The following is a 26,630-nucleotide window of genomic DNA, read 5'->3' on the forward strand; positions in this document are numbered from 1 at the left end:
ACGTCACGTCCGTTAATTCCACATCCACACGCATGGATTAACATCGATTTAATACATTAATGTAGCCTTTGTTTCTGCTAAAAGAGGTGTCGACCAGCTGGGGCAACAAGAAAATTGGCGAAATCGAGTGACTATGAAAAAATAAATCATTATTATATTAATATTGACAATAACAACCGACCATCGGGGTAGCATTTGCTTGGCATTTCCGGGTATTTGGGCCATGTTAACAATACTGTGTAACTGTCACATTTGAAGGGACAAAATCGTGACATCTTCACGTCTCCCAGCATGGTAAATAGTCACATGTTCACGTCTTGCCGTGATACCGGGTTGGTGTAGGTAGAGCAGGGAGAGGCTATCTATTTTCATTTTCCTCTTTTTTTCTTCTATATCTCACAATCAAATACAGGTAAATTGTAGCTTGAGTCTTTTACCAACAGCCTACTTTAAACAGTGTTCTGAATTAGATAAATAACAAATACATCTTGAACAAGTGGAGGTTATTCTAGTGCTTGTTGATCAGTAGGTACAGCCTCTGCTGTTTCACCCATCCATACAGGCTGATACTGTTTAAGGTTTATATATTTAAGAGGTCACCATTAAAATCCCACTGACATTTAGACTATTATGAATTATTAACTCATCTTAATAAGCACTTCCTTATGAAACATATCTTCTGAAAATAAACAGCTTTATTGAACAGATTAATTAAAAACGATATGTGTGTGTGTGTCATCTGATGTAGACGTTGTTCTGTCTGAAGTCCAGTGAGTGCAGGGAGGAGGCGAGGGCAGCGTGCAGGTGAGAGCTGCTGAACCTCAGGCAGTACACAGGGCTGCTCACCGGGCGGGAGCTCAGTTGGAAGAACTGCACACGAAAAGGTACATTATAAAGAAACAACAGCAATAAGTGTATTGTGTAACATCTGCTCAGACATTGAGGATTTACAGCAGGTTACCTGCAGACATGCAGCCTGACGTTTGTCCCATAGACGCACCCCCCCGTAGTACGAGGAGCCGCTGGCTATCATGTGATTCCCGTCTGTCTGAAGGCAGTACAGAGCGCTGTCATGAGGCTCCTCCCACTCCATCACACACTTCCTGTTGGGAGCGAGGGGACAGTTTACACACATCACACTTACAAATATGTCAAAGATATATGTGGAAGGGCTAAGTAGAGCATAAAAATGTCTACGACACCAAGTCAAATTCCTCGTACGTGTAAACCTACCTGGTAATAAACCTGTTTCTGATTCTGATTTCCTGGTCTGTTATTGCCAAAGTGTCTTCACAAAGCATGTGCTTTAACCATAACCTGATGCATTTGAATAGATAGTTCCATGGCAGAACAAATATATTGAACAAAGGGGTCAAATTAAATTGAATCCTGATCCCAAAGACTGACTGAAGTGTGTGAGAAACGGTCACAGTTATTTTAATTCAGTTGTGATTGTTGCGTCACTTTTATTTAAGGTGAATAGATTTGATCCAATTTAAGTGTTCTGCATTACATAAGCACCAGGAGTGTTGCTGAGTCTGGGTCGGTTGGGGAAACAATTTAAAAATTATACTAGTCAAAAATGCTGCAGCTGAAAGCACTGAAAATGGAAAATCGAACTTTCAAACCATCAGAGCAGCTGTGGATGTTGTGGAGTTTTGGAGACAGTGAAACTATAGTGTTGTTGATAAGGCCTTGAAGGTGTGCGTGTGGTGTGTGTGTGTGTGTGTGTGTGTGTGTGTGTGTGTGTGTGTGTGTGTGTGTGTGTGTGTGTGTGTGCTGCTCGAGGCTGGGTGAGTGTCAGAGCCAGGGGGCTGTGGTTCAGAGAGGGGAAGTATTTTGGGCATAAGTATTTTCTGCCAATAAACATCGATCCACCATTAGTGCAGCCTCATCCATAAGTGATGGGAGGGACACCAGGGGCAGACAGAGGGGCAGCAGAACACACACCCACCCACACACACACACACACACACACACACACACACACACACACACGCACACGCACCAACACACACACACGGGAAGGTGACTTATGGTCCTCCTGAAGAGCTGCGCTCTAGCTGTGATTGAATGAGAGCTGCAGACTGAGGAAGGTGAATTCATTTGTTCTGTGTGAATAGAAAGCTGTAACACAGGCTGTTATCTCAAATATAAAATGGATGGAAACAATCTCAAACAAACCAAGCTGACTGATGTTCAAATAATAAAATGTGTTGTACTTTAATGCAATTACAAAATCTTATGTGTCAGATCAAAACATATACTGATGAATTTTCATATATTCTATTGCAGCATGGGAACATGCAGGATGTGCACTTGTTTTACTGTCACAGTGCATTTCTATTCAGGGGTGAGCCCCGACTTCCAGACTACCTGAACCTCCTGGAAGACGGTTTGGGCGTATGAATTATCGATATCTAAAGAGGGACCCCCCTCTGCCAGCGCTCACCCCAGCCCAACCCCTCTCACAGTCCCCAGAGCAATCTGCCAATCAGATCTAATTTGTCTTACTTCACTGATTCACCCTCTCCAATACAACCTGAAACCTCTCTAACCCCCGCTTTCGACAATAAAGGGGGGGGGGGGGTGTCTGCTGTACGCTGCTAAAGTTAGTAGTCACCTAGCATTGTGGCTTTATTATTCAGGGTAAAGCATGAGTAATCATTATTTGCAATTATGATTTATTAGGGCTCACCTTACAAAGGAAATTCTGAATTAGTCATCATTTACAAGTACAAGAGTTCAACTGATTTGTGCTTTCACCTCTTTTACTTTTAATACTTTATCTTTTGCAATTACACTCACATTTCACCTACCTACATCAACCACTTTCATGTCTTAGACAGAGCATCAGGGACACTTTAGCTGCTTTCAGATCCTACTCCTCAAATACCTCTTGGACTTTTTGCATACACTGAAATAACTGACACATTGACTTTATTTAAATGTAATACGTCAACAAATTAACAAATATCAGGTTAGTTAAAAGCAATACTATTAAGTTGAACCTAATATTTTGTATTTAAACTTGATATTATTGCTTTCAACTAACCTAATACAGTTATGTGAAATCTGTTGACATACATTTAATTAAAGTCAACGTTTCAGTTTTTTCAGTGTAGTTCTATGTGTGTAGTCACCTCACCTGACCTTTACCCCTTTCCCACCAAAGCAGCTCCAGGGCTAGTTCAGAGCTCCAGAGGCTCCTGGCCCCGAAAACCGGTTATTATCCGGCCCCACTCGACTGCCAGTCAAGCACCAATAATCCAACCCAGTCTCACGGCATTTCGTGTTCACCAACACGATTTTTAATCTATTGATTCGTGTTCACCAACACGATTTGCCCCTTTTTTTTCGTGTTGCACAGCACGATTTTAAAAGCAATGTATTTCTACTGCCTGCAGCACGTCTTTTTCTCCGGTCGGGTCGAGGAAGACCGGAAGCTGTGTGGTTCATAAAAAACATGTTCTTACTCAATATCAAGCCACAGTTATTGCTTTTATTTGAAATCGTATAATTTCTGACTTTTGTTGCCGTCTGTGAGGAAAATAAATGGGGCTCAGAGCCTCAGGATACTGAAATCTGTATTTTTTAAATCTTTTTTTCCTTCTAATTTGTTATTCTTTTCAAAATAACACACTGTTATTTACTCACCAATAACACACAATTATCCTTGCTTTTCTTTATTGGTTTAATTCCATAATCTCGGGCTTTTTTGGCGTTCGTCAGGAACTGAATTTCAAAATAAAAATAACCGGAAACAGACGTAGGCCTATAAGGGACATTTCGAGCATCATTGCGATTGTCAACATTTCTGAGTTTAGGATGGCCGAAGACACTACACTACCCATAATCCCCAGCTATCGTTTAGGACTACAGTCCCCGTAAGGTTACGCAGAGCGTCAAACAGCTGTGTGAAATGGAACGAAACCACGCCAGATTATCCAAAACTGGAATCGAACGCCCCCCCAGAACTACACATGCTGGCTATTGTGTTTCGCAAAATGTTCTATGGGACGTCTCTACTGAACGTTTTTCGTTTTTCCCACAATTAGAAGTTGCCAGTATTAAACACATTGGTGTTATCAAATGTAAAACATATAATTAATAAATGGGTGAAAATCGCTTGTGTCCATAATGCGCAGCATTAATACCCACATGACAGCTCATTGTTACTTTGTAATTCTACTCCACTACAATTCAGAGGTTAACCTGGTATTTTTACTCCACTGCATTTATTTGAGTTACTTTTCAGATTCTGATTAATGATGTGAAATATAAACAACCCTTAAATCAGACTTTAGTTACACCTGAGTAAAATTCAGGTAAGGTGATTGTCAAGTGCCAACAATCAGGAGAGATATTTGATAGTTGGTGCTTGAGAAGACTAAACATTTATCTGCAATTGACATGAATGGAAACGAGTAATAAAGTATATTCATTACTCGTTATTCTCTACTAATAGTTAATTAAAGACTGTATATTATGGCTATTTTGCACATCCCTTTCAAGATTTTCAAAGGTGTATTGACATATCATATACACAACTACGGTGTAGTTATGCAATGAATGAAACACTTGGGTCACAGGTTCCTCAACAGTGCATTACAAGACATCTATCAATATGTGTGTACCTCCACCATTAAACTGTCATATTCTGCACATTTCTTATACTATCTACATACATAAGAGTATAATTAATGTGTATAATATCAGTTAAAATAAGTGCTTCAACATAGTTAACATTGCAGGAAAGCAATATATTAGACGTTAAGTACTTTGTCAGGCTTAATATTTATCTGTAGATAGATACCCCCAAAGTGTTTTTCTTATTTAAAAGAAGACCTTAATCTGTTATTTAATGTTTAAATAAAGGTTAATTCGTTTTTCTGTTTTGCACCTCCTCCTATTAATATCTTTGTACATTCTGCACTAAACTGTTTTATTGTAGAGATCACTTATAGTATCTTCTTGATTTTTTATATTCTATATTTATACTTTCCCCCTATGAAAGTATGTACTATTAATATTTTTTTAATCAAATAAAACACAATAATTCAATAAAGTGCTTTAACCACTAGGCGGTGCACACAAGGTACACACAGCCATAATAACTTTGTATTATTAGTGTAGGACACATTTGTTTTCGTACAACATCTGAAGATGTGTAGTTTTATGCATGCTTTCACATAATTTTACAGCATATTGCTATACTATTTCAGACTCAGTATTTACATTCTTACATTCAAAGAAAATCAGTAATATCTTTAAAAACTACAGTCCTTTTATATCAGCTGTGCACCGTTATGGTATAAATATAACCTATCTGTGAATTAGATCAAATGTAAAAGTCAGCCGAATTAGTGTTGATACTGCAAGGAGACGTATTGTGTGAAGAGAAATTGAAGATGTTGTTTAATTGTTGAATATATTTATGATCCACGTCAAGTATTCAGTTTCGGCGGCATTTTCTCAATTTTTCCAAAGGTCTTCTCATCAGGGCTCTATAAATAAAGAACTACGGCAGATCTGTAATATACAATGCAGCCGAACCGTGTATTACAATGCCGTTATGTGATGACTTTCAAAGAGAAAAGCAAGAGCGCTCGGAATTAAGTATTATTTTAAAATGTTTTCCGGATTTCATATCATATAAACACCAAATACCAGCATGCATTGCGGCTAAAACATCCAATAAACGAGCTTAAAACCATAGCTGAGGATCTTGGGTAATCGCTCGAAATGCCTACGTCTGTTTCCGGTTATTTTTATTTTGAAATTCAGTTCCTGACGGACGCCAAAAAAGCCAGAGATTATGGAATTAAACCAATAAATAAAAGCAAGGATAATTGTGTGTTATTGGTGAGTAAATAACAGTGTGTTATTTTTGAAAAGAATAACAAATTAGAAGGAAAAAAAGATTTAAAAATACAGATTTCAGTATCCTGAGGCTCTGAGCCCCATTTATTTTCCTCACAGACGGCAACAAAAGTCCGAAATTATACGATTTCAAATAAAAGCAATAACTGTGGCTTGATATTGAGTAAGAACATGTTTTTATGAACCACACAGCTTCCGGTCTTCCTCGACCCGACCGGAGAAAAAGACGTGCTGCAGGTGTTACCGAACAAGATGTGGCCCGAACAACTGGTGATATTCTATAACGGTATAGGCAGATGTATCAGGGGTGTGGCCTTTGTCGAATAACCAGGAAATACACATTTCGATCGCTTCTTCTGTCGTTTACATAACTCTTTTGGTATATTTGGCTCCATAGGAACACTTTGATGCACTTTCAGTACCAGTGTGTGAGGTTGTGGTTGCGATGCCGATATGCGGACGCGTACAGCGAGGACTACAAAAAGACACACTAGTGACTGGGGATGTGTGTTCAAAACATTGCAAGCTTGAATGAATAATTTAAAACCATTTATTTTTGCCAGACTTATTACTGAATATCATTCTAAATGTGATACCAAGTCCATCTGAGACCTAGCTGTGTACACCTTCAGACAGTCTCCAAGTGAAGCGTGCATTGTTTACTCACAGTTTGAAAGCAGCGTGGAGAAGTCTTCAGCTGTGGAGAGCTCCGCCCAGGATAAACTGTGATACGACTTCTGTGGCTTGTTCTTGTTGTCAGTCTTATATTTGTATCATGTATCATTATTAATATGATGTCGAGTTGATTTGAGACCCGTTTATACTTTCATACCATCTGTTAGTGAAACATACAGTCTGTCTGAGTTGTTTACACGCAGCGTGGAGAGCTGTGGTAAACAGTGATCCGCTCAGATTAAACTGTGATACGAGTTCTGTGGCTATCAACCAGCGATCATGTTTAATATTAAAGACTACACACATTGATCCCTTATCAAAACGGTATTCTGCACTTTGCCGCACTTATCCAGATCAGATGTGATGACTGTTGACTTGGTTACATTTCGATACAGCGACACCCAATGACGAGGGTACTCACATAGGCTACGTTGAGAACTAGAAACACATATATTCATACTTTTTCACAGTTAACATGTTTTAATTTCTAAATTAACGTTTATGCATTTATCTATGTGGTCTTTGTTCTCATGTGTTTTATCTATTTCTGTATAACTTGGTAATATTAATATGAATTCCTTGTTATTGTTGTATTTCCATGACAGGTGATGATTATATCTACTACATAACGAAACACATGGCCTGATTTGCATATGTGAACTTAATGTGTGCACTAGAATACATAATACGTAAAATGACCACTTATCACAACGTAATGTAGGCTCGCAGGTTGATAAACTCTCGGTGGGTCTTAATGATGCTCAGTCAGTATACTATTTCAAAGCAAATGCCTGACTATAATATTTATATTATATGGCTTAAAGTGTACATACATTCGCTCACATTATAAAAGATGGTCGGGTTGAATTGCTCTGACTCTTTTAACAATATTAATGTGAGAAAATAACCTGTGATGATAACATTCATCGTATTGATCCGTGGCTCACTCATAACGCGCATGGCACGAGGGATTTTTGCTATTGGGACTCGGGTTTGAGTCCAGCATGAACTTTTTAGTTATTTTCATGTCGATGGACACTGAATAATATTTTTGAATAGAGGATTCATAATATTGTTTGCCTAGAACAAAATTAACGATCAAGCAGCATTTTAAATTCTAAATATCTCTGCAAATGTAGCAATGACATTTCTGCTTCTATCTTTGCAAAACGAGTAAACAGTCAAATTTGATCTGGATAAGTGCGGCAAAGTGCAGAATACCATTTTGATAAGGGATCAATGTGTGTAGTCTTTAATATTAAACATGATCGCTGGTTGATAGCCACAGAAGTCGTATCACAGTTTAATCTGAGCGGATCACTGTTTACCACAGCTCTCCACGCTGCGTGTAAACAACTCAGACAGACTGTATGTTTCACTAACAGATGGTATGAAAGTATAAACGGGTCTCAAATCAACTCGACATCATATTAATAATGATACATGATACAAATATAAAACTGACAACAAGAACAAGCCACAGAAGTCGTATCACAGTTTATCCTGGGCGGAGCTCTCCACAGCTGAAGACTTCTCCACGCTGCTTTCAAACTGTGAGTAAACAATGCACGCTTCACTTGGAGGCTGTCTGAAAGTATACACAGCTAGGTCTCAGATGGACTTGGTATCACATTTAGAATGATATTCAGTAATAAGTCTGGCAACAATAAATGGTTTAAATTATTTGTTCAAGCTTGCAATGTTTTGAACACACATCCCCAGTCACCTCGTGTGTCTTTTTGTAGTCCTCGCTGTACGCGTCCGCATATCGGCATCGCAACCACAACCTCACACACTGGTACTGAAAGTGCATCAAAGTGTTCCTATGGAGCCAAATATACCAAAAGAGTTATGTAAACGACAGAAGAAGCGATCAAAATGTGTATTTCCTGGTTATTTGACAAAGGCCACGCCCCTGATACATCTGCCTATACCGTTATAGAATATCACCAGTTGTTCGGCCCACATCTTGTTCGGTAACACCGGCAGTAGAAATACATTGCTTTTAAAATCGTGCTGTGCAACACGAAAAAAAGGGGCAAATCGTGTTGGTGAACACGAATCAATAGATTAAAAATCGTGTTGGTGAACACGAAATGCCGTGAGACTGGGTTGAATAATCGAATACGTCACGCTTACGTCGGAAGCTGAACAAAGTGACTACAACGCATCCCCACACTCTCATTAAAGACAAACTTATGAAACGTCAGGAAACACTAACCAGGCTTAGTGTGATTCTGTTTATTTTGACCTTACTTTGACCATCCGTCTGCTGTTATTGATCATTGTGGAGAGCAGGCAGACGTTTTCCTGTTGTATTGTATTTATAGTAGCTATTGGATGGAATCAATACAGGTTGTCATGTCCGACTATCTATAAATAGAATCATAATGAAAAATACACCAGTAAAATGTGCCTGTAGAAAACGGCTTATGCCACATTAGGATAGCAACAAGTAGTCAAGATAGTCAGATTAGCTTCGGGTGCTATGCTAACATCACCCATTTTATACAAGAGACACTTTCTTACAGTGGTGTGATGCCGAACAGCATCAAATTATACTGAAACACATTCACTTATTGGGGGGGGGGGATATTTATCAGCTGCTTGTGGGACAGACAGACAGTGAATATTTTCCAGCCACCGCTGCCGTGAGTTAACGGGAGAATAAACTCTGCCATGAGTTAACGGGAGACTAAACTCTGCCGTGAGTTAACGGTAGACTAAACTCTGCCGTGAGTTAACGGTAGACTAAACTCCGGTGGACTGCAGCGGTCGGTAAATGCCGCTGAACCACATGAATAAACAATGAACCACGGCACTCTGGAGAAAAGGTTGGAGAAGTCGTTCTTTAATTTAATCTGGCTTCGTATGATTAAAAGCAACACGATCATTGACCCGACGAAAAAACAGCGACGTAAACGGTGATGTCATGACGCAGCACCAGTCGGGCACTGAGCAGCAGAAACACAACTGGGGCTAAAAAGAAGAACCAGTTCGGAACCAGAAGAGCACTAGCACAGAGCTAGAACTGTAACTGGTTAGGTGGAAAAGGGGTATTGGGGGCCTAGTGCTTTTGTGACATCACAATCCCTTTAAATGCTTACACTTGATTGACACATTAAACCAGTTTTAATATTGATGTTTGTGGCTGTAGGATGTGAACTCAGACAGGGTCCTCAGCGGCGCACAGTACAGGGGCTACATTGTATAGACCCTCCAGAAAAACGCGATTCTGCGATCGCAGAATTTACCGCATAATCAGCAAAATGGCGCAGATTTTTAAAAGGCCGCATATTTATCAAAAGGCCGCATAATCCCCGCATTTTTCCACACAAAGTTGAGAAAAAAAAAAGTTAACTCGTCTTGACGTGAAGTGATGATGACGATGATGATGACGCAACGTCATCAGCTCACGCATCACAGAAGGTAAACAACACCGTAGAGCAGAGGTGTGGACTCGAGTCACATGACTTGGACTCGAGTCAGACTCGAGTCACACATTTTATGACTTGAGACTCGACTTGACAACATCACAAAAGACTTGCGACTCGACTTTGACTTGAACATCAATGACTCGGGACTTGACTTGGACTTGAGCCTTCTGACTTGAGGTGACTTGCTACTTTAATTCAGAGGTCTCCAACACGCCGATCGCGAGCCGCCGTTAGAAGAGCAGACTCCCGTCGGGGAAAGCAGAATCTTCAGCCGCTCCTACTCTTGCTGAGAATCCTTGCAGGCAGGGGCGGGTCTTTATTTAGCTGGGCCACCATGCGGCCAATCATATGCGAGGACACACTAGGATCATACCATTATGTGAAAGAAGGGTGGGGGGTACATCATGTGTAGTGGTACAGGCCAGCTGCACAGAGCAACGGGGAGACGGATTTAAATGCAAGCGCGTCGGAAAAAGTCAAGAAATGAGCGAAAACCGAAAAAAGAAGCAGCATCTGGCTGCTTTTCAATGATATTGGAGAAAGCAAAGCTGAGTGCAGGATTTGTAAAATGAAAATAACCTTCAGAGCAGGGTAAACACTCAGGATTTATTGTCAGAGGTGGGAGAAGTTCAGACAATTAAACAAAGTTACAATCAGGGTTCCCGCGGGGTCTTAACAAGTCTTAAAAAGTCTTAAATTTGATAATCAGAATGTAAGGCCTTAAAAAGGTCTTAAATATGATTTAGAAGGTCTTAAAAATTATCGGATTTGAAAGGTACTTCTGTGTTGCGATAGCGTCTAAATGTGTTTTGTCCGGGCTGCAAAGTAACCAGTACGGTAATAGCCTTTCAGTTCCCCCCAACAATTTGTATTGAATTAAATCAACATGGAACCAGTAATCACTAACTTTGTTTCCCCCGGCCGCTTATTGGAGAACACCCAGCTAGTAACCTAGCAACCAAGCTTCAGCTCATGTAGCCTATCTTCGAATCTACTTACAAATAAATATGGGGAAGTGTAAGTTCAACCGTATTTGGTTGGAAAACATCTAATTTAGTGCTTGGTTGAAACCAGTGGAGGGAACGTGTTTGAAGCCCGCTGCACCTTTTGCAAAATAAATTAGTGTTTGTTTTGCTAGTGGAGCGTTAGCTAGTGCAGCGTTAGCTAGTGGAGCGTTAGCTAGTGCAGCAGCAGCTAATGTAGCGTTAGCTAGTGCAGCGTTAGCTAGTGCAGCAGCAGCTAGTGCAGCGTTAGCTAATGTAGCGTTAGCTAGTGCAGCGTTAGCTAGTGCAGCGTTAGCTAGTGCAGCAGCAGCTAGTGCAGCGTTAGCTAGTGCAGCAGCTCCCGGGTCTACGTCAACCCTAAAAGCGGAGGTGCTGTAGACGCTAAATACCGTAGCTAAACACCAATCATACAACAGCAACGATGAAATAGTGTAGCCAAGGCAGCAGAGCTCAGTCTGAATATAGCTCTTGTCACTCTCTCTCAGACACACACACACACACACACACACCACACACACACACCAACACACACACACACACACACACACACACACACACACCACACACACACACACACACACACACACACACACACACACACACACACACACACACACACACACACACACACACACACACACACACACTAGGGCTGCTCGATTATGGCAATAATCAAGATTATGTTGGTCAATAATTAATATCACGATTATTAAATATGATTATTCATTGACTTTGAAAACATCCATTTATTGAACTTTAAAACAGATAATAATTTGAACAGTATATTTTTAACTGTTGATTACCCTGAACGTATAATTCAACTGAAAAACCAATACAAAAATTAATTAAATAATGATACATTACTAAAAAAATCATTAGATCAAATATGTTGTGGTGCACTGTCACAACCTAGCAAAGCAAAATAATCGTTTTTTCCGATTATGTTGTTTTCGTAATTGTGGCAGGCCAAAATCGTAATTGCGATTAAAATATGATTAATAATTACATTTACTTTGTAAGTGATTATGGGACGTATTTCTTCTTTATATACATTTTCCTTCATACTTTATTGCTGTGAAATAGGTCTTAAATTCTATTCAAAGTGGTCTTAAAAAGGTGTTAAAAAGTCTTAAATTTGAGTTGGCGAAACCTGCAGGAACCCTGTACAATAAAAAGTCCTGCATTCAAAATGTTACAAGTAAAAGTACAAAAGTATTAGCATCAATATATACTTAAAGTACCACCTGCAGAGGGATCTAGATGCAGGTGTTCTTTTCCCCATAGAGACCGCCTCGCTGCACATTATCCCTTGCATAAAGATAGATTGTGGGTCCCTTATAACATGTTGTACACAGTGGAAATAAACATTCTGGTTACCTCAACATCAGGGATCTTATACATTAAACTCCTTCTGAATCAAACCGTCACGGTAGCCTTACCTTACTGATCCCTCTTAAATTAGAAAAACACACGTTACTTTACCAGCAGAGAGAAAATGGATTATTAAATTATTAATGTGACTAATAAAGAGCAATTTGATTATTAAGTATTATTCTGTTGATCGATGTCATTACATTTGGTGAAAAACACATAATGACTTGTTTATGACTCGTTTTGTCAAAGTTTAGGACTTGGACTTGACTTGAACTTGCCCATCCTGACTTGAGACTTGACTTGGACTTGCAAAACAATGACTTGAGACTTGACTCGGACTTGAGCGCAAAGACTTGAGACTTGACTCGGACTTGCAAAACAATGACTTGGTCCCACCTCTGCCGTAGAGTGAACGTGTGGAGCTCACACGAGAGAGAAAACACCAAGATGAAAAAATCGAATCCATCTCATTTACCGACGAACATTTCTGCTAAAGACCGGGCAAAGCAGTACCCCGATGTCTTGCACGAAAGTGGGGGGAAACTAACTGTGTGAAACTAACTGTGTGTTGGAGCATAAGAGAAAATCCACGGTGACGACCCACTTTGATTCATTCAAACATTCTAAAATGCTTTCTGCTGCTGCCGACAAGAAAGCCAAACAACTCACGTTCACCGAGGCATCGACCTCCAAAACCCTTTCGAGGGCTACAAGAAGCGAGGTGAGTAGCCTACAAGATTGAAGCTGGTCAGATAACGAACGAGTAAATTAAAACAGAATGAGGCGGAAAAGTGTGTGTGTGTATGAGAGAGAGAGAGAGTGTGATTAAAATAGCGCAATTACTTTTACAATAAATAAACATTGAATGTGTTTAATTGAATAGTAAAGGGGTTTAACGTTAGTGGCAGGTTGTGTGTGAGAGAGAATAAATAAATAAGACAGCCCAATATAAAAAATGTCCGCATATTTCGCAACTTCCGCATATTTCACAACTTCCCGCAATTTCACCGCAATTTCACCGCAATTTCACCGCATAAAATCACATAAAACCCCGCATGTTTGATCGCATAATCAAGGATTTTAGCCTGCGTTTTTCTGGAGGGTCTAATTGTAGGGCTCACTAATGAATAAACAGACCGCAACCCCCTGGGGCCCTGTATTACCCTGGGTTCAGTCGCAGGTCCCACAGTCGGATGAAGGTGTCGTAGCCGCAGGTGAAGAGCTGCGACGGAGACTCAAACTGCATGTCCAACACCCCGGCACCGCGGCGGAACCCCAGGCCCAGGTTGCCAACACACTGGGCTCTGGTGGATGACAGAGAGGAAAGAGGAGAAATCAATGTCAAATTTTGCAAATATTTCAGAAACAAGGGGGAAAATGTAAAAATAAAATGCTCTATATTCCAATCTTGGGAGGGGAGCGATGTTGTCTTAGGTTAGGAGATAGATATGTCTCCATGATTTTAGTGCTAATCTGTAAATGAAAAACACCTTCCACAAATGCAGAACGATTTCTAACCTCCCCAAAACTATTTCATTTACAAAATCAATCTGCAAATATACAAACAAAAAATATGAAAAATATCTGTGAATATATTAAATAGATTTACCAATAAATAAAAAGCGTTAGTCTAACATTTACAACTTTCCATCAGCATTTGTGAACTCATCAATTCATTTGCTGGTCCGAACGCAAATCTACGAGTGTCACTCTTACATTTTTGAATAGCCAGGGCCCAGTAGTTCAAAACTTTTAATCTCAATCAGATCCGATCAGATTTTGAAATCCCATTTGTTGTCATCCAGGATCAGACAACTCGGCCAGATTTTGTCCCAGTATTTCAAAGCAATTCAGGATAGGATCACCCTGATCCAGATTCAGACTTTTCAAGATGACTAGATCCTGAATATCAGTGCTTTAATCCTACCGATCTCCATCTAGTGGATATGAAAAATAATACAAGGAAGACAGAGACCACATTGCAGAGACCATCTATTGTCAATATATTACTCAATTACTTTTGAAAGGTGATGACAGATGATGGACTTTTTTTTTGTTGAAGGTATTTTTTCTTTAATCTAAATTACATTTGTGCTTGACAATATTTGTTGTGATACACTTGTATGTGCATAAACATTTATGTCATCAACATTTGGTTGGTTGGTAGGCCACCACAAACGTGAGCAAAAAATGAAAAATAAAATTGATTTGCCATGAAGGCTAAACATTGTGTATTATTTCAGTTAACAAACTTTGCCATCTTATTTATATTGAAACATATTTGTAAATAAATTGTACAGTACATTTTGCTCTGGTAATCCACTGGACCCAGGAGTTCAAAACTTTGAATCCCTATCTGATCAGATCAGATTTATCTTTTGGGGAGTTCAAAACCAAAAAACAGGATTAGGATCACTTTGATCCCAAAAAACTGGATTATCCTGATCCCACCAGAGGGGTGGATTTCCAGTGGATTACCAGAGGAAAATGTACTGTACAATTTATTTTAAAATATGTTTCAATTTAAATTAGATGGCAAAGTTTGTTAACTGAAATAATACACAATTTTTAGCCTTCATGGAAAATACATTGTATTTTTCATTTTTTGCTCACGTTTGTGGTGGCCTATTTTGTTTTCAACCAAATGTTGATGACATAAATGTTTATGCTCATAAAAGTATCACAACAAAGATTGTCAATCACAAATGTAATTTAGATTAAATTAAAAATATCTTCAACAGAAAAAAAGTTCATCATCTGTCATCACCTTTCAGAAGTAATTGCAGACAATAGATGTCTCTGCAATGTGGTCTCTTGTCTTCCTTGTATAATTTTTCATATCCACTAGATGGCGCTCGGTAGGATTAAAGCACTGATATTCAGGATCTAGTCATCTTGAAAAATCGTAATCTGGATCAGACTGATCGTATCCTGAATTGCTTTGAACTCCAGGGACAAAATGTGGCCGACTTGTCTGATCCTGGATCACAAAAAATGGGATTTCAAAATCTGATCGGATCTGATTGAGATTAAAAGCTTTGAACTCTTGGGCCCTGGGCCCTGGAAATCCACCCATCTGGTGGGATCAGGATAATCCAGTTTTTTGGGATCAAACTGATCCCAATCCTGTGTTGTCGGTTTGAACTACCCGTTTTGAAGATTTGATCCAGATTAAAGCTTGGATTTGATTTCCTGATCTGATCGGATATCAAAGTGATCCTAATCCTGTTTTTTGGTTTTGAACTCCCCAAAAGATAAATCTGATCCGATCAGATAGGGATTAAAAGTTTTGAACTACTGGGCCCTGCTGATGACATGTTCTTTTAATTTCAAGGTAAAAGTATTCTGTCTGGCCATTGCTTTCTAAAAAAAAGTGCACTCATTTTTTGTGCAAATGTGGCATCGTAAAGCTGCATTCACACGACAAGCTGGCGTTGTGTTTCCTTGGAGACAGCGCCGCCCGACTCACGCCGCACACCGCTTGAAATTGAGCTCTGCCCTCAAAGTTCTAATTATTTAAACTTTGACCTACTGCTGTCACCTACTGCTGACCTTTCGGAGTGCAACTAATCAGATGAAAACTCTGCTAAGCGCCGCAAGCTAGCAGGGTATGTAACCATAGAAACAAAACTTATGTGGCTGTTTTCACTGCAAGGCTCTGTGCCTAACCTCACTGTGAGCAAAGAGCAAATTGCATATCATGTGAAGGCAGCTTTAAGCATCCTGTTAACGTGACATCAATTTGTGCTGGAGGAGCAGAGGAACCCCGGTCATTTTTTAAGGCTCCGGACCCTTCAGCCTTGTTGAAAAGGAACCGCCATCACTGAGTCTGACAGGGTTATCTCCGGGCAGGGTCAAACCTCTGGGCTGGCTCCCAAAGCCCGATACAGGTATCTTTGGATGTATGAAGAGAACTGGAAACAGCAATGGAAGCTTTTGACGTATTTTACAACTTTCAGGCCGCAGAAAACTATCCGCTGATGTACAGATGTCTATTTCCCAATGTAAGTGGGAAAAGGCCTTTTTTTGGGCTGAATGGTGTCATGGACTGACACAGAAGTTGTAGTACCACTACGAAAATGTGCTTGAACGTCTGCTGCACTTCCTGGGAGCTTTACTGCATGGATGCTTAAAGAGAACTGGTTACAGCATTGGAGGCGGGGCCTCAGATCATCCTATAAAAGTTGCTCAGTCGCACTTAAAGAAAGTGGAAGTTGGGTTAGAGTGAAGCACAATTCGCCATAGTCCACCTGCAGGACATATGGCTCGGTGCCACCTTAACGGCCCGTCCACACGGCGGCGTGCGTTGAAGCTTCAACGCTTCTGCCCATTCACTTTGAATGGGGTGACGTCACGCTTTGCCGAACTGCATTGTGGGAGCGTCGTTTCGCTTTGCTCGCGTTGCTCGCTTCTAAAGTAGAGCAATGTTCAACTTTTGAAGCTTCGACGGAAGCGTCAGCCAATCAAATCATATGCCACTACAAGCTCTAGCCAATCAAACCGCGTGCTTGTGTGTCAGGGGCGGGAGATTCATGTGATTGGTTGTTGGTCGAGCTTCAGATACGCCCGCCGGCAAGCTTCAACGCACGCCGCCGTGTGGACGCTGCGTAAGGCCATGAAGTGGTATTCCAGGCTAAAGGACACACAGGAACGTCTGCTGGCAATAAAAGGCAGACTGTGTGAACATGTACATGAATAGAATATCACTGCACATCGACAGAACCATCGGACTATTATAACATTTGCAATACAGTGCACAAGCTTACTGTATTATATTATACTGACTCATAACATAAGTAGCTGGAGATAGGAAAGTTAGAAGACTGCGTATAGTCCGGTAATCTTAGTGCACCTCACACCTGATGTGTGGCACGTATTCATATCACATCATAAAATAAGATAAGAGGTACTTTATTGATCCCAAATTGGGAAATGTTTGCGTTGCAGCAGCATAAAAAACAACAAAAGGTATTGCACATAAGTAGAAATTAAAGAGTAGAAATAAACAATATTAGAATTTAAACAGCATAGTAGAATTAAAGCAGCATTAAAAAGTAGAAAGAATACAGTAGACCGTGAAGATAAAAAAATCTATAAACTCGGACAATAAAACACTGTGGCTTTAGACACAATATGTCTAGTATGGCTAGTATGGCGGCGTGCTCAGACGCTGCGGCTCACAGCTCTCTGTTTTGTTAATGTGCGTGAACACCCTAGAACAGGCGAATTACATATACAGTCGCATGGACTTATTTGATATAGGGATGAGTTGTCGCTCTGACATCACAGCCGATTTCCACCGGACTAACAACATCCCGGAGGACATAGCGAGACCGCTCGGGTCTCCCTGGATTGTTTTCGGGCCTGTGAAGCAACGCAGGCGCCGGAGGGAGAGGAAGCAGAAGCGAGGTTGCCGTGCAGGCCTGCTTGCTAGGCTAAGGAAGCGGCCGCACCGACCACCACTACCAAGCCTCTTCCTCGCAAATGCCAGGTCCATCGTCCACAAAATTGACAAATTGGAGGTACTATTACATTACATTACATTGCATTTAGCTGACGCTTTTATCCAAAGCGACTTACAATAAGTACATTCGACCAGGAAGACACAACCTTGAAGAAAACAGAATCATATAAGTACATCAGGTTTCATAGAGCCAAACATTTCAAGTGCTACTCAACTGGCTTTAGGTAAGCCAGTCCTTTATTAGTATAAAAGTGCTTCCTTAATAGTTCTAACGCTCGAAGTGGAGTCGAAAGAGATGAGTTTTCAGTTTGCGCCGGAAGATGTGCAAGCTATCTGCCGTCCTGATGTCAATGGGGAGCTCATTCCACCATCTTGGAGCCAGGACAGCAAACCCACGTGTTTTCGCCGATGGGAACTTGGGTCCCCCTCGCAGCGAGGGCGCAACGAGTCGTTTGGCTGATGCAGAGCGTAGTGCACGCGCTGGGGTGTACGGTTTAACCATGTCCTGGATGTAGGAAGGGCCAGATCCATTCGCAGCATGGTAAGCAAGTACCAGTGTCTTGAAGTGGATTCTAGCAGTTACCGGAAGCCAGTGAAGGGAGCGGAGGAGCGGAGTGGTGTGGGAGAATTTAGGAAGGTTGAAGACCAGACGAGCCGCTGCATTCTGGATGAGCTGCAGAGGTCGGATGGCACATGCAGGCAGACCAGCCAGGAGGGAGTTGCAGTAGTCAAGGCGTGAGATGACGAGAGCCTGGACCAGAACCTGAGTCGCTTTCTGAGTCAGCTGGGGACGTATCTTCCTGATGTTGTAAAGCGTGTATCTGCAGCAACGGGTTGTAGCAGCGATGTTTGCAGTGAAGGACAGGTTGTTATCTAGGGTCACACCCAGATTCCTTGCAGTCTGAGTCGGGGAAACAACTGAGGTGCCGATGTTGATTGTTAGGTCAAGAGTGGGACAATCTTTTCCCGGGAGGAAGAGCAGCTCAGTCTTGTCAAGGTTGAGCTTGAGGTGGTGAGCAGACATCCACTGAGAGATGTCAGCTAGACAAGCAGAGATGCGTGCGACGACCTGGGTCTCTGAGCGGGGAAAGGACAGAATTAATTGGGTGTCATCAGCGTAGCAGTGGTAAGAAAAACCATGCGGGCTAATGACTGATCCGAGCGAGTTTGTGTACAGGGAGAAGAGGAGGGGACCAAGAACAGAGCCCTGAGGGACCCCCGTAGTTAATTGACAAGGGTCGGACTCAGACCCTCTCCAAGTCACCCTGTAGGTACGGTCTTTCAGGTATGAGGTGAGGAGGGAAAGTGCAGAGCCTGAAACTCCAAGTTTTTGGAGAGTGTGAAGGAGGATCTGATGATTCACTGTGTCGAATGCAGCAGACAGGTCCAATAGGATGATGACAGAGGAGAGGGATGCAGTTTTGGCCGTGTGCAGTTCCTCAGTGACAGCAATGAGAGCAGTTTCTGTGGAGTGACCTGCCTTGAAACCAGACTGGTGCGGATCCAGAAGGTTGTTCTGATGGAGATAACAGGAGAGTTGTTTAAAGACAGCGCGTTCAAGTGATTTAGACAGGAACGGGAGGAGAGAGACAGGCCTGTAGTTTATAACATCAGACGGGTTGAGAGTGGGTTTCTTTAGGAGAGGGTTTACTCTTGCCTCCTTGAGACTGTTTGGAAAGTGACCAGAAGTTAGAGAAGTGTTGATGAAATGAGTGAGAAATGGTAGAATATCAGGAGCGATAGTCTGAAGGAGGTTTGAAGGGATAGGGTCCAGAGGACAGGTGGTAGGGCGGGCAGAGGTAATGAGGGTAAGAACCTCACTTGGAGAGAGAGGGGAAAAGGAGGTCAGTGTGTTGGTGGAAGGAGGGTCTGGTGACCCAGCGGTGAGTAAAGGTGAGTCAGAAAAAGAAGAGCGAATATCATCAACCTTTTTTACAAAGTGGGTAACAAAGTCGCTTGACAGAAGTGAGGAGGGGGGAGGAGCTTTTGGAGGGTCCAAGAGGGTGGAGAAGATGGCAAATAGTTTTTTAGGATTGGAATAGGAAGATTGGATCTTATCTTGAAAGAAAGTGCTTTTTGCCTGAGAGATCGAAGCAGAGAAAGAGGAGAGGAGAGCCTGATAGGTTAGGAGGTCGTCACGGTGTTTGGATTTCCACCATTTCCGCTCTGCTGCCCTAAGGACGGTTCTATTAGCACGCAGTGCATCATTTAGCCAGGGAGCAGGAGGGGACTGACGAGCCTACCGAGATGTGAGAGGACAGAGCGAGTACAGAGTGGATGAGAGAGTAGAGAGGAGAGTTTCTGCAGCAGAGTTTGGAGGCAGGAGATGGAACGAATCAGAGGAAGGGAGGGCTGAGAGCACCGACGAGGCAAAGCTAGAGGGGGAGAGGGAGCGAAGGTTACGGCGGACAAGTGCAGGATGAGAAGAGATTAGTTTGTTATGTTTGGAAAGGGATAGAGAGAATGAAATGAAGAAGTGATCGGATGTGTGGAGCGGGTTTACAGAGAGGTTAGAAGTAGCGCAGTTCCTTGAGAATATGAGATCAAGGACATTGCCAGCTTTATGAGTCGGTGGGGACGGAGACAGTGAGAAAACAAAGGCGGTTAACAGAGATGTTAGTTCGTCTATCTTCCTCGTCTGGAGGTTGAAGTCTCCGAGAAGTACAGCGGGAGGACCAGTTTCAGGGATGTGTGAGAGGAGATTATCTAATTCCTCCAAGAAGTCCCCCAAGGCGCCTGGTGGACGGTAGAGAACAACAATGGTTAACTGTATAGGATGGGTTACTGTGACGGCATGGAATTCAAAGGTGGAAGGAGTGAAGTTAGGTAGCTTGAAGAGGGAAAAGCTCCATTTGGGAGAGAGCAGGAGACCAGTGCCACCTCCTCTGCCAGTTGGTTTGGGTGTATGGGAGAAGGAATATGCAGTGGAGAGAGCTGCTGGGGTGGATGTGTTGGATGGAGTAATCCAGGTCTCAGTGAGAGCAAGGAAATCCAGAGACTGCAGGGAGGCGTAGCCAGAGATGAAGTCAGCCTTAGGAACAGCTGACTGGCAATTCCACAGGCCACCGGAAACTAGATGTTGGATCTCAGTGGAGCACGTGGGATAGACGAGAGCAGGCCGGTTATATCGATTAGGAGATACACGGGGCCAGTGATAATTGCGAGAAGACACATGAACAGGAATGGAGAAAATATACATGATTATAGCATGAGGGGCTAGAAAACTAAAGAAAAGAGAAATAAGACACCAGCTCGATCAGAGTAGGATTTGCCTCCTCTTTGCCTCCCTCGTGACTCCCGCAGGACTCCAATGTCTTTGTCAGTCTTTGACTCCCGCAGGACTCCAATGTCTTTGTCAGTCTTCGGCTGTCTGACGCTGAAGCTGACGCTCCAGGAAAGAGCTACCCGAAATGGACGCCTGATTGCTCAGTTCTCACAGCTGTAGGGCCACGGCCCTCTAATTAGTTAACTATCTACAGCTGATGGGCGACAATAGACTGGCCGTGCCTATATTAATGCAGGCTTGAGTGCTGAGACCTGTAAAGCAGGTTTCGCCTGAGCAGATCTGAGATTTAAAATCTCTCAAACGCGATTTAGCCGTTTACGCTACAATAACAATTTATACAGAGTCGAATAAATGAAACAGAGAAGTCTAATTAAACAAGAATATAACTTACAGTGGTTGCTGCGTCAATAGGTAATGTCGTCACCGGGTCCAGATGCACATATTAGCTGCTAACACGAACGTACGCGACTGCTGTGTGATGATCATCACAGAATCCTGGCTACACCCGCGGATTCCGGACGCAGCAGTGCAGCTACCAGGCCGCTCTACCCACCGCTACGACAGGAACAGCGCTTCCGGTAAGAGCCGAGGGGGTGGTCTATGTGTTTACATCCACAACGACTGGTGCATGGACAGCAGGGTCACACATACACATTGCTCTCCCGACCTGGAAGTAATGTCCATCATGTGCAGACCCTTTTACCTGCCTAGAGAGCTGACGGTGGTGATAATTAACACTGTTTATATCCCACCTGATGCTAACGCCAGCATTGCACTTGACCACCTCCAGAGCTTAATAAATAAACAACAGAGGTCCCATCCGGACGGAGTTCATATTGTTGCATGCATGTCTAAAAAATGTGCTTCCCAAATTTCTACAATATGTACGATGTACCACCAGAGGAAAGAACACACTGGACCGGGTGTATTCTAACCTGAAGCATGCTTACAGAGTGGTCCCACTCCCCCATTTAGGACTATCTGACCACCTCTCACTGCTTCTCATCCCAGCTTACACCCCCCTCAGAAGTAACACCAAGCCGGTGGTCAAATATATTAGAACCTGGCCCGAGGGGGCACTCTCACAACTGCAAGACTGCTTCGAACACACAGCGTGGGACATATTTGAACAGACAGACTTGGAGGAACACACAGAGGCTGTCTTATCCTACATCAAGTTCTGCACAGACACTGTAACTGTGGAAAAACGCATTCGGGTCTACCCAAACCAAAAACCATGGATGACAAGAGCGGTGCGGTCTCTCCTGAGTTCCCGTGACACAGCCTTCACGTCGGGGGATGCAGCCCAGTACAGCTTGGCAAGGGCGAATCTGAGGAGAGGCATCAAGGCTGCAAAGGAGGACTACAAGGGAAAAGTGGAGGAGAATCTCGCTCATAACAACACACGGTGTGTTTGGCAGGGCCTTCAACAGCTAACCAACTATAAGGGCAAAACATCTGGCACTACTAGAGCTGACGCCCACCTTGCAGAGGAACTAAACCACTTCTTTGCCCGCTTTGAGGCTAGCAGATCCCCCCACTTTTCTATTCTGCCTCTGTTCCTGCAAACTACCAGCTCCATACCACCTCTCACTCTCAAAGAACATCAGGTGAAGCAGACGCTGAAGTCTGTGAATCCTGGAAAAGCCGCAGGACCCGATGGAGTACTCGGAAAAGTACTCAAAGCTTGTGCTGACCAGCTTTCAGGTGTCCTGACCAGGATATTCAACCTGTCCCTGTCACAAGCTTGCATTCCATCCTGTCTGAAAACGGCTACCATCATTCCTGTCCCCAAAAAGACACCAGTCAGAGAGCTCAACGACTACAGGCCCATAGCCCTAACATCGGCGGTGATTAAATGTTTAAATGATAGCCGACTACATCAAAGCCAGCCTCCCACCCTCCCTCGACCCTCATCAGTTCGCCTATAGAGCCAACAGATCCACGGATGATGCCATCGCCACGGTCCTTCACACAGCTGTGAGCCACCTAGAAGGCCCAGGCAACTATATAAGGATGCTGTTTGTCGATTTTAGCTCAGCTTTTAACACCATCATACCTGACATACTAGTGGAAAAACTGTCAAGCCTAGGTTTCCCCTCCATCTTATGCGCCTGGATTAATAATTTCCTAACAGACCGTCCTCAGACAGTGAAAATAGGCCCTTATTGCTCCTCCACCCGCACCCTCAGCACTGGCTCCCCGCAGGGCTGCGCGCTGAGCCCTCTACTCTACACTCTCTACACAAACGACTGCTCTCCCATTCACCCCTCCAACTCCATTATCAAATGTGCAGATGACACCACTGTGGTCGGCCAAATATATAAGGGAGACGACGAGTCGGCATACAGAGACGAGATCCTGAAGCTGTCTGTGTGGTGTTCAGCAAACAATCTGTATCTGAACACAAGCAAAACAAAATAAATCATCATAGACTTCAGAAAGCACTGTCCAGAACCCAGCCCCCTTCACCTCAATGGAGAGAGAGTGGAGAGGGTCTCCACCTTTAAGTTCCTGGGGGTTCACATCTCGGAGAGCCTCAGCTGGACAGCACACACCACTGCAGCAGTTAAGAAGGCCCAGCAGCGACTTCACTTCCTGAGGGTGCTTCGGAGAAACCGACTGAACAAGAAGCTGCTGGTGTCCTTCTACCGGGCGACCATCGAGAGCGTGCTGTCATACTCCATCTCGGGGTGGTATGCAGGATGCTCAGCTGCGGACAAGAAAGCCCTGCAGAGAGTGATCAGGATGGCAGAGAAAACCATCTGCTGCCCCCTGCCCTCTCTAGAACACATCTCCACCTCCCGCTGCCTCAGCAGAGCTAACAAAATAATAAAGGACAGCTCTCACCCAGGTCACAGACTGTTCTCTCTCCTGCCTTCTGGGAGGAGATACAGGAGCTTCAAGTCACGGACAAACAGACTCAAAAACAGTTTCTACCCCTGGGCCGTCAGGCTGCTCAACCACCACACATAATGCAATAACTGTAACCATTCTCACACATACACACACTTTTAATGCACTTTATATACTATTTTTTATATCAATATTTGTATCTATTTATTCCCCCGTATGATTGTATGTTGTCTGTCCTATTGCCGTGTTTTTTAGTGTTATGTATTTGTTTGTATTTTTTGCACACCGGGACAGAGTTGCACTCTGAATCTCGTTATACTCTGTGTATAATGACAATAAAAGGCTCTCTAAATAAAGCAGGATATTGTTTACATTAAGAGTGTAGGGAATGGAATATAAAATTAAATATATATGTAAAATGTACAGTGTGTCCAAAAGAGAAGCTGTGGAGCAGAGGCCAGAGGAGATTTGTTATACAGAGTTATTGCAGTAGGCAGGAATCATATGATATTGGCCGTGCAACATGACAGAGTGCACCTATAGTGCTGCAGACTGTATGGAGTGTTATTTTGCATGTGACATACTTCTATGCACGCAGTGGGTGATTTTTAAGACACGAACAACGTTTTAGAAAAGCACAGGATGAGCAATGAGCTGGTAAGACACACTCACCGGTTATCCAGCAGATTCTAATAAAAAAAAGACAAAACAACACAAGTGTAGTTTAGGACGTTTACTAAAGGTGTTATCTTATCTCTGTAAAACTAAGATGAAGGGAAACCCGTGGGAGAATCCCAAAAAAGAGCATTGTAAAGAGCGACCAGAAGGCCGGAGAGTCTGTACGCATCGCGGACAACAGTGCCATGCTGTGGCCAATAGCAGCGCTCCCTTCACAGCTGTCAGTCAAAACAGAGATTTTAGATTTGACCACTACATTGAGAGGGATGATAACGGATCTGAAAACAGTGAATGACGCAGTGATAACAACGTTTAAAATCCCTAGACCAGGGGTACTCAAACTTTTTTGTTAAAGGTCCACTTGTGAATTGTATACAAGGTCAATGGTCCGGATCAATGCCAGTAAAAGGAAATTAAGAAGCAGTTTTGGCGTGCTATGCATGGGACCCCTTTAAGGGGGTTTCCCGACATGTCGTTGCAGTAAATTAAAGTGTCTTTCATGTTGTCGTTGCTGTTGTTAAATGTTTACGTTTATTCTGGTTTGTTTTGTGTTTGTATCTTTTATTTTAAATTAATTAATTAATTTTATGTTTTGTGAGCTGAGCTGTGTGGTTTTATATTGTATGTATCTCTCTGTACAGCACTTTGGTCAGGAGGTTTTAAAGTGCTATATAAATAAAGTTGGATTGGATTGGATTAATCTACTTTATTTGGGGGCCCCCTTCTGGTCCAAGCACTTGCCTGTCGGTAAACGGCGCCCCTGTATACACACAGACATTCAATACATACATACAGTGTGATGGCTTGAACTAGTGGGAGAAATGGCACTGTTTGTCTGTAGCCAATGCCTTGAACCTCGGCAAAAATGGCATTAGAAGCATTAGAAAGTCAAGGTAAACTTGCGGTTAACTTAAATGCGTGTGACACTCGCCCACACAAGTAAATATATGCACGTTCATTCTCAGAACGCGTCAGACACAAGAAAATATACATTAAATGGGACCGATCATGCAAAATGCACTTTGTTATGTCTTTTATACATAAATATGTGTCCCCGGTGTGTCGGGGAACTCACGCAGCGTCAGAAAATAAAACCCTCTCTCTTTTCCTCCGTACCCAAATCTTTTAAAAACAGGGTTACAACGAGCGGATACAGATTTGCTGCCGATCTGACGTCAACTCGGCGGCGGACCCACAGAAAGTTGCTATCAGAAACAATGCTGACGGGTTTTGGACGTAATCTTGTCTTTGTTTACATTAGCAAGCCTCGCTAACACTCAGTAACCTGTACTGGAGAGCACATGTGTTTAAAAAGCAGGAAATCAAAAAAGGAACTCACCTTGTGATAAACCCGCAAGAGAAAAAGCATTTGAGCTCCATACTGTTTCAGAAATAATCCATGATGTGGTTTAGAACAGGATGGCGTTTTATCACAACAGAATTTAACTTTATCTCCGGTAGAATTCTGATCAGGCATTAGCTCCGCCTCCTCTTTTCTTTTTTTCCAAGCTAAGGACCCAACATCCGGTGTTTCGGGTTTCTCTAACAGGGCTGCAAAAGAGGGGTATGAGCAGTATGGCTTAAATGGGTGAACTGTTTGGTGTTTTAAGCAAAAAACTTCAGACATGTTTTGTATAGTTAAGACCCTACAATATATTTTTTCCAATATAACATAATAGGTCCACTTTAATTTATATCAGAATCAGAATTGTCTTTTTTTGAATTTTTTTTTGTTTTTTCTAAAAAAAAAAAAAATTTTTAATAATAGGACACAGGGTTCGGTCCGGATTGATTTGCAGTTCGGTCCAGATCCGGACCTTGGTCCGGAGTTTGAGAAGCCCTGCCCTAGACTCACAAAGCCAAACTTTGAAAGAGCTAGCCGAAGCCAGCACTGTTCTGTTGTGTGAATTCATTGAAACTCACGCACTGTACTTGCTCATTCTGGTTGAATGCAAACTGCATTTCGTATTACT

At 42.5% G+C, this 26,630-nt stretch overlaps 1 protein-coding gene across 3 annotated transcripts in view; it reads right to left on the minus strand.

Moving 5' to 3' along the window:
* Positions 1 to 677: 677 nt before the first annotated feature.
* Positions 678 to 26,630, minus strand: part of fbxw4 (F-box and WD repeat domain containing 4) — a 116,623-nt gene continuing 90,670 nt past the window's right edge. For all 3 annotated transcript variants that reach the window (XM_034195889.1, XM_034195884.1, XM_034195877.1), the window contains 3 exons: positions 13,537 to 13,677; positions 962 to 1,103; positions 678 to 870 (listed from right to left, as the gene is read on the minus strand). In XM_034195889.1, the coding sequence (XP_034051780.1) occupies positions 736 to 870; positions 962 to 1,103; positions 13,537 to 13,677 (418 nt within the window). In that variant the 3' untranslated portion in view covers positions 678 to 735. The remainder of the gene's footprint in view (positions 871 to 961; positions 1,104 to 13,536; positions 13,678 to 26,630) is intronic.

This window comes from Gymnodraco acuticeps, unplaced genomic scaffold (assembly GCF_902827175.1).
Source record: "Gymnodraco acuticeps unplaced genomic scaffold, fGymAcu1.1, whole genome shotgun sequence".
NCBI lineage: Eukaryota > Metazoa > Chordata > Actinopteri > Perciformes > Bathydraconidae > Gymnodraco > Gymnodraco acuticeps.